At 38.8% G+C, this 9,616-nt stretch overlaps 1 protein-coding gene across 1 annotated transcript in view; it reads left to right on the top strand.

Moving 5' to 3' along the window:
• ankrd44 (ankyrin repeat domain 44) overlaps positions 1-5,192 on the top strand; it is a 41,824-nt gene extending 36,632 nt beyond the window's left edge. The window contains exons 24-28 of the mRNA XM_022740247.1: positions 483-628; positions 742-824; positions 1,931-2,013; positions 2,183-2,274; positions 3,660-5,192. Coding sequence (XP_022595968.1) covers positions 483-628; positions 742-824; positions 1,931-2,013; positions 2,183-2,274; positions 3,660-3,919 — 664 coding nt within the window. The 3' untranslated portion in view covers positions 3,920-5,192. The remainder of the gene's footprint in view (positions 1-482; positions 629-741; positions 825-1,930; positions 2,014-2,182; positions 2,275-3,659) is intronic.
• The last annotated feature ends 4,424 nt before the right edge of the window (positions 5,193-9,616 follow it).

The raw sequence follows: 9,616 nt of genomic DNA, 5'->3' as shown, positions 1-9,616 counted from the left end.
TAAGGCATAAAAATGTCATAGTATAGTAAGGCATAAAATGTCATAAAAATGTCATAGTATAATAAGGCATAAAAATGTCATTGTATAGTAAGGCACAAAATGTCATAAAAATGTCATAGTATAGTAAGGCATAAAAATGTCATAATATAGTAGGTAATAAAAATGTCATAGTATAATAAGGCATAGAAATGTCATAGTATAGTAAGGCATAAAACATTATATTGTCACTTTTCTGCTCTATCCTGTTTTCAATCCTCCTTCTCTCCTGCAGGACTCCTCTTCATGGTGCGGCGTTCGCGGGCCACGTCGACTGTGTCCAGCTGCTCCTTTCNTTAAAATGTCATAGTATATTAAGGCATAAAATGTCATAAAAATGTCATAGTATAATAAGGCATAGAAATGTCATAGTATAGTAAGGCATAAAACATTATATTGTCACTTTTCTGCTCTATCCTGTTTTCAATCCTCCTTCTCTCCTGCAGGACTCCTCTTCATGGTGCGGCGTTCGCGGGCCACGTCGACTGTGTCCAGCTGCTCCTTTCACATGATGCACCTGTTGATGCTGTGGACCAATCAGGTCACACTCCACTGATGATGGCTGCTGAGAAGGGCAGAGTCGGGGCTCTCGGTACTTACACCTTTTCCTTGGCTGATGGCCTTATTACTTCAGTGTGTTTTTGTTGTTTCACAATATTTAACTCTAGTTTAAATTTTACATATATGTTCTGTTTTGTGCTGCAGAGCTGCTGTTGACCAGCGCCAACGCCAACCTCAGTTTGACAGACAAAGATGGCAACACCGCCCTGCATCTATCCTGCAGTAATGTAAGTGTCCACAAGGGGGCGTCCACCTCCACTTTAAATACTTTTTGTCTTAATCCCAATGTGTTTAAGAAACTCCACCTCCCACTGTTTCAGTGAGACCTGCACACAAACCGATTGGTCATCGTCTCTGTCAGTCAACATATCAATAACCCTCAGTTTTATGAACAAAATAAACTTAATGTAAGCCTCTTTTCCTGTTGTTAAAGTAATATTCAAGCATCATTTTTGGTTGTGTCCCGTTCTCCTTTATGGGAAATGAGTCTGTACAGAGTTTACTAAACAGTTTTCTATGTTATTCATTTGTTATGATGCTTTAGTAAAAATTCACATTTCAGCCTTGAACCTCATGAAGTCAGGAATAAAAAGTCATGGCATAGTAAGGCATAAATATATTATTTGTCAGCTATGAGGCTCATAGTTGCTGTCAGTTTCACACTAATTAGTTTTGTAACTGTTTCATTATGAGCTGTCATATTTGACAGCTTCACATTTCTAATAAAATGCTTCATGAAACATTATTTTCTATATATAAACATTCAATATAAATCGTGACTGCAACTATTCACATGAAATAAATATATATTTTCAAATAGTCTTGGCAAAAAATGTACAATACATCCATATTTGAAACTTTTTATTCTTTTTTTCTTTTCTTTTTTACTTATATTTTTTATTTTTAAGTATCTTTTTTTCACAAGGTACAGTGTACAGAACAGCAACATGAATGCAACAGTAAAACAAATATTGCCAGCATATTAACATGTTAGTATCTATATTATAAATGTCAGACGGGACATAATGGACTTTGATAATAAAAAATAAATAAATCAAAACAGCGAAAGCAAGACAAATGGGATTTTAAGCTGCAACTGTGCAGAAGAAAACCACCAGTCATGAATCCTACCCTAGTAGCCACATAGTTCCTTTTAATTGGATTAATCAATTAAAAAATAACCAATTTATATAAGGTCCACATAGGAAATCATCAGATGTCTGGAACAAAAGTACTGAGGATTTAACAGCCATTTTTTGCTGAAATCAAACACAATAAATCGGTAAAAAGGACATTTAAGACTTTTCTTAAGCCTGACATCTCGTCCTTATAGGGAAAAGAAGACTGTGTGTTGTTGATCCTGGAGAAACTGTCTGACACTGCGCTCATAAACGCCACAAATGCAGCGCTGCAGACGTGAGTATCCTCTGTCCCGAGCAAAAAGAATTTAATGTCACTGTAATTTGATGCATTAGAAATGATCCATGTAGAGAACGTAAGATTACAAGTTTCACTCTTTATACTGAAGCAGCAGCAGGACAGACACAGTACGATGATAGTTCTTTCTTTTCGTCTGTACCGTCAGTCCTCTCCACCTGGCAGCTCGCAGCGGTCTGAAGCAGGCGGTCCAGGAGCTGCTGTCCCGAGGAGCCAACGTTCAGACGGTGGATGAGAACGGTAGGATGAACCTGGTCCGGTCTGTTCTGGTCTGATCCGATCCAGGCTCTTACTGTGATGAAGCTGCACGCCACTGTCACTGGTCTCCTCCGTTCCAGCATGAGCTCAGTGTTTCAGTCTGGTTTCTCTGTGTGCGCTGCAAATGAATGTGTCTTTAAAAAGGGTTCCCACTGCTCAGAGTAGAGACGTGACAAGAAAAAGGAGGAGGAGAAAGATGGAGAGCAACAAAGATTTCCTGCTGGACATGAACAGGGGACATTGTCTTTCACGTTATTAGTTCAACAATGTAATGACTCCATAAAAACCTCGTTAAAATTCAGCCTCTAATTATCAATAATAATTTACAGCACTGATTTAGCATTGAGCTCCTATAACATTGTCAAACTCAAAACAAAAAAAAGGTCAAAACCTTCTTCATTCTTTGCCAAAACCTGGTGCCTACATTACCCATGATGCAACTGAAGTGAGATCTGGGTGTGTTATGTTAGTAGCAGCTAATGTGGCCTGACTCACTTCTTTCTAACTGGTTTTCAGACCAAACCGAAGCTGTGACCTCACACAGTTTCCCCCTGGAGTCACTAAATCCTTCAAACTTCACTCCATACTCACCAAGAGTGAAGGTGGTGGGGGTTAAAAGTTTTCTCAGTGGATCTGAAGGGAATTAAATCTTCAGAGTCATGAAGACGTGGAGTTTGACCTCGGGGCGACTGTGGGAACTCTGATTTAAACTGTTTCCTTGCTGCTTGTTTGCTTTGTGTTATTAGACATTTTAAAGTCCAACTGAAATTAAGTCTGAAAACATATCTGCTCTGTAATATGGAGTCATAGGAGTGCCAAAACAAGAATGAATCTACAAAAGAATTAGAATATAAATGGGAAAAGCAAAGGCAATAAGAGAAAAGCAAAGGCAATAGGGGAAAAGCAAAGGCAACAGGGGAAAAACAAAGGCAATAGGGGAAAAGCACATGTCTTCTTGATCCCTACAGTGTAACACTCCTCAGCCTTTGTCATATGACCCCAAATGAACTCAACATATATAGAATACACATCATTTTAAACTGCAAAAAGGGGGGGGGGGGGTTAAATGTGATTTCAGTTGGACTTTAATTAAATGTGTTTGTTCGTTAGTGGTAGACGTCAGCTGTGGTCGTCCCTGTGAGCCCCTCCCCCCTCCTCATGTCAGCTGGCTGGACACTAATGGAATGCTGCTCCGTCCCTCCTTCTGTCTCCTGCTCCTGTCTCTGCTTTGCCTTCCTCGCTTCCTCCACGTCCACGTCTCGCCCTCCTTTCTCCCTTTTGTCCCTCTCCCTCCCGCCCTCCCTCCCTGCCTCCTTCCTCTCTCTCTTTTCTCTCTCTCTGTCTTTCTCTCTGTCTCTCTACCTCAGGTCTGACCCCTGCTCTGGCTTGTGCTCCTAGCAGAGAGGTGGCTGACTGTCTGGCTCTCATTCTGGCTACCATGATGCCTTTCTGCTCCCCTTGCAGCTCCGGGGCTCCCTCCCCAGGCTCCCTGCTGAGGCAGCTGCCCCACCAGGGGGGTAAAGGCCCGGGCACCGGCCCTCGGGGGCCACGCAGCCCCAGGAACCCCTCCGGACCCTCCAGCGAGGGAACCACCGAGAACGACTCGGAGGACTCGGAAACCTTCTGACCGACTCTCTACCCTCCCACCTCCGACTGTGCGCCTGAACTTTTAACTTCCCCTCCTCCCCCCGGAGCGACGCAGGGTTCCTGCTCTGTGAGGTGCACTCTTCAGGTGGAGGTGTAGAGACTTGGTCGTGACGCAGCGTGGATGTTTGCAGTGATGGAGCCAAGTGTTCAATATCAAATAAATAAATCAATCATCACATCAATAAACTACAGAAAATATAGAAACAAAACAATAATTAGTAAAAATAATTTTCTGTAATTACTGCTCGTCAATGTTCACGTCAACATCAAAGTCGTAATTACAACTGAGGAAATTCAAATTTTTCGGAAAGCTCCGGTTTATCCGGCTTAAAATAGTGCGGAAGTCTGTTGAAGGAAATTAAATTGTACTTAAAAGTATTTCATAGATACAGTGCTGCAGTGAATAAGTGGGATATGTTAACACTCACGTCTAAATCTGCAGTAAAATTAACTTAAGATTATTACTTTGTTCAAATGACACTCCTGCAGTGTAAAACATTTATAATGTAATGTTGAGTTTTTATAATTTCTTGTTCTATATATTTTCAGTGGTGGTGAAAATATTCAGATTCTTTAAAGTACTAATACCACAAAGTAAAAATCCTGCATTGAATATGTTACTTTAGTAAGTATGTAAGTATAATAAGAAATATGTACTTAAAGAATTATAAGTATTCAATGCAGAAAAATGGCCCTACTATTATTACATCATTATTATGGATCATTATTACCACTAACGCATCAATGTAAAAGTGTATTACTGTTGTAGTTGGTTCAAACTAATTTTTTTTCCCCTTTTATAGATTAAACTTCTGATTATTTTCTCAATTAATTGTTTGATTGATTGTTTGGTTTAATTTTGAAAATACTGAGAATCACAACAAGCCATAGAACCCAATGCTTGTTTTAAAAAATAAAATAAAATAAAGAAAATAACTTGCAGGAAATCTTCACATTTGAGAAACTTGAACCATGAAGATAGTTGTTGGTAGTTTATAACAAAGCTTCATATTTTATAAGATCTAAATGAACTAAAGCTGCCAAATAAATTTACAATATTTCCCTCTGTTGTACACGAATAAATATTCTTAGTTACATTCCACCACTTTTAATTTATTTATGTGATTATTTCTTTTTTAGTTATTTAATATTGAACATCTGTGGCTCCGCACCGTCTTCATGTGGGAACATGTACAGAATCTCCCTCCTCTGACTCCAGGCTGGAGGCTCCGAGCTCTTTCCAAAAAAACAAAACAAAAAAAAAAACACAAAAACAAAACAGAAAAAACAAACAAAAAAAAAACAACACACTGATGGGAGCAGCTGCACTGCCCCGGACTGACTCCTGCAGCCGAACCAGTTGCTCCCTGGAACTGTGGCTGAAGAAGGATTCGATCCGGACCAGTTCTGGTTCTGGGTCTGCATGCTTGTGTTAACTCACACCACGGTTCGTTCTTTCTACTCACGGGTGCTTAAATCCAAACCGACCTCGGTACTTAGTCTCTGCATGGCATAGCGACGCGCCTCTGAGACTCGTTTTGTCTTAAAAAAAAATAATAATAATAATTAAAAAAAAGCCATTTTTAACTGTTTGTACAAAATGAAGTAGACCGTTAAGAAAGCTACGTGTAATTTTAACCTTTTTATGATTTTGGCTTGTTGTTGTACCAAATATTTGACTTCCACCACGCGTAGATGACTACACATGACAAGGTACACGCAGTAGAGCTTGATTTTAACAACCGAAGCACAAACTAGGATTTTGCTGTTTGATTTTGAAGAACTGTGGCTGGAACGTGAAGTTTACAGCCTCCAGAGGACGTTTCGTCGTTTCAATAATCGCCAGGAAAGAGGAAATCACACTGGGTACATCTCAACTCCCTTCACTACGTTTCCCCTCGTTGGCGTCTGTCGGCTGGTTCATCATGTGGATTGTCATGAAATTTTGTCCAGACGTTCACGGCCCCCAGAAGGTGACTCCCACTGACTTTGAGCCGCCGACAGGTCGACGTGTTTGACTTGTTCTGAAATATCTCAACAACTACTGGATGTTTTTTTTTTCCATGAAACTCGAGACAGACGTCGTTTCTCCCCTCGGGATTTATTATAATAACTTTCCACGAAGCGCCGTCATCAGGTCAAACTTTTAATTTGTTTTGTGACCAAATATCTGCAAAACTAACGACATCCCCCATCGACAGAAAATTACTTGGCTGATTAATCGCTTCAGTCATTTTTCAAACAACACTGCCAGACATACGTCGCTTCCAGCTCCTGAAAGATTTCAAGTGTTTTCTTTGTCAAAATATCCACGATTGTTGTTCAGAAGTTATTATATAATGTTTTCTGATGGAGAATCAGATTGAAGTGAAGGCGGAGGCAAACGTTTCTCATCCTGTTTTGCATAGAAATGAATGGCGAGGAGATTTTGGTCCTACTTGGCCTTTAATCAAATCCTGGTCTCGTGGATCCTTCTTCCTTAAAGCAAAAACAAAAAGTTAAATGATGTCGAACCGGATCAGTTTCTGGGTCAGGATCAGGTGAGGGAACTGGGATGTACCCACTGAGGAACACAGGGTTTGTGCAGACTTGATTGAAAGAGGAGATTTATGCATTTTTCTTTTTTTTCCTGTGGCCCTTGAACGGCCTCCTGCACTGTTTCGACTCCCATGTTTTTATCCCGACCTGAAGTGCAACACTTCGTAGACCAGGGTAGCCGGCGGGGACCAAACTGACACCTATTTCCCACCTGGGCAGCTCTAAATGTCGAATCATGCGAGCCCAGATTCTCCACAAAGACCAAATTCCTGCGGCGATGAAAAGCTCTTTTGAGGTCTCCTCAGTTCGTCGTGGTATTTATTATTATCTAATACATGATGGTACAAATACTGCCAGCACTTAAATGTAAAATAACACAGGGCCTTGACCACTTTCCTCCCCTCTGTTTGTCTACCTACCAGCTATGTGCCATTGTCCTCAAACGTGTCCAGTGCCTTGATGTCGATTTAATTTTTCATTTGGTTTCCTTTACCACATATCCTGTGTTAGTAGATCCTGATATTCTTATGATTTTAAAGCAACAGTTCACCAGAATTACAAAATAAGTTTTTTTTAAATGAACCCTAGTGGTGCTGAGTCACACGGGTTTGTCCAGGTTGGGAGATATTGGATTTTTGTTTTTTTTTTTTGGTGCATTTTTATAGTCAAGTCGAGGCAGGAAGCAGAAACAATGTGCCAAATATCAGTGATCAAAAGCTCCAGAAGAGCTACTAAATGGACCTGAGGGTGACAGTGTTTTGTCAGATATTGTTTCCAAGATCAAGAATGAACTTCTACGTCAACGTTGATCAGGAAAAAAAAAAAGAATAAAGTAAATTCAAATATTTTCAAGTTCATAATAACTGGGCAAACTCTCTGTGCTAAAGAAGATCATGTGAAGTGATTGAAAGCTCCAGAACAGCTACTAAATGGACCTTGAAGTGAGATTGTTTTGTCAGAGTTGCAGTTATTCTGTAATTATCTGGGTTTTTATGGTTCATTTATTTTGTATCTTTGTGTTATTAGAATTGAAATTAGTTGATTGACATAAAATTTATCAACTATTTTCATAATTAATTAATCATTTAATCATGTTTTTTTTTTAAATTTAAAATTCACTGTTTTCAGCTTCTTGAATATGAATATTTGCTGGTTTTATGTTTCTGTTGGTCTGAACACAGGAAGTCTGAAGAAGTTAATTTGGGCTTTTAGTTATTTTCATTTAATTGATTAATGGAGAAAATAAAGTCTGTAATTGCTGTGACTGTCGTTAATGATTTTCAGTATCTCAGAACCTGGACGAATCAAACCACAACTATCTGCACGTCTCGTTACCACTAGAAACCAAATTTATTTTTGTAATTGTGGTGAACTGATTATTTAATGTCGAGCATAATGTGAGCGGTTTAGTTTTGGAGTTTTCTCTGCGTGAGGGATCATTATGCAGATGCTTTTATTTTGGTGACATGGTGTCTCACTCCACTCTTTTCTTTTCCTTTTGATGCTGATGATTTCCTGTATTTGTCTTACTGTCAACAAATCCCACGAAGAGACAAAGACAACGATGTTTTGTCTCTTAATACGACTTCCTGTTTCCTAATGAAGATATAAATCTTTAAAAACCTCAAAATATTTACGTTTATTTAAAAAAAAAAAAACAGCTGGGCGCTTGCTGGGGACTATTTTGCGCTGCGGATTAATACACATTTGTTGCTCTATTGTGGCACATTAATGTGTTTTTAATACTTTTTGGACAACAACAGAGCACTTTGAATACTTTTACTTGGATAAAAATCAATGTTTTTAGTCTTTTCATGTGATTTGTTGACAATGAGAAAAATTTCAGCCTTATCCTTTACGTTGGTGTGTGTGTGAGAGTGTGTTAGCTTAGGTACTGATATGAAATTGAACTGCTTTTGTATATAATGTTGACATAAAGCTTCGTATGAAAAAAAAAAAAAAAAAATCTCCATCAAAGAGTGACGTCTCCATCCTGAGCGGTTGAACACGAACAGTGTTTTTTTTCTCTTTTTGTTTTGGATGATGTTTTCAGGACGGACTTACAGATGTGTATATTAATGAATTTGAAGTTTAAATTGAACCCCCCCCCCGTTAGCTGCAGTTAGATTGAAACAAAGACGCCTGAGAAGCACATGTTGTTAACAAGCACAGTCTTTTTCTGCCTCTACTGTCCCTGCTGAGAGACTGAATCTGTCTGCCAGTATTATAATTATAATTATTATTGTTGTTATTCTACCAGAAGATGAGCTTCACCAGTCCTGACAATCGTTATCGTCATGAGTCTGATGATTTTCATACCAGTTCCTGATGCAGTACGACATGCTGAGGGCTGTTTGTCAGCTACCCTTTGTTTTATAGAAATTGTACAATTATAAAAAACCTGTTTGAAGTTACTGTGGTGTGTTTTTTTTTCTTTTCACTGACCTGAAATCAGCTGATTTCTTCGGCCTGTTATTTATTTTGAAAAGTCACAATCTTGCTGCTGAAGCGAATGAGTTTGACTTTCCTCTTTTTGTTTGTGTGTTTATCAGTTTAACTATTATTTTAAAACTGCAAAAAGCATTTTTAAAAGTCCCATTTCTGCCACTAATTCAATTATTTGTCTCCATTGTAAATTCTGCAGCTTTAATGACGGTGGCAACTAATGATTTATTTATTTATTAATTTGTCCATTGTCTTACAAGTGATTGATCTAAAGGGTCAAAGTCACATCCTCAAAGTGCACAAGTATAAAACTCAAAGATATTTCATTTACAAAACAGAGAAAATCCCTAAATCCTCACATTTCAGCTTTGTTGATTTTGGCTGATAAAAACCTTAAAGCTGCAGTAACTGATGTTTTGGAAACATTTCCATATCATCACTTCTTAAGTAACTTGGCAACAGCTGCCTATTTACACATGCAGAGTTTCCTTTTATAAACATTTTGCAGAAGTCATGAAGTCGCAATAAATGCGAATGCGGAAGGCTTTTAATTTGAAATAACGGTTAAAATAGAGACGCGTGGCGACACCTGGCCGAGGCGAAAGGGGGAGACGGAGAGGTAGAGCTTTTATTACCTATTGATATTCACTCTCACCTTGTTTCTGCTGCCCTCAAGTGGCAAAAAATGTTCTTC

The sequence above is a fragment of the Seriola dumerili genome, unplaced genomic scaffold, assembly GCF_002260705.1.
Source record: "Seriola dumerili isolate Sdu_G_001 unplaced genomic scaffold, Sdu_1.0 BDQW01000052.1, whole genome shotgun sequence".
In the NCBI taxonomy this organism is placed as follows: Eukaryota; Metazoa; Chordata; class Actinopteri; order Carangiformes; family Carangidae; genus Seriola; species Seriola dumerili.
The sequence above is the reverse complement of the archived record's forward strand: the minus strand, read 5'-3'. Positions and strand labels throughout refer to the sequence as shown.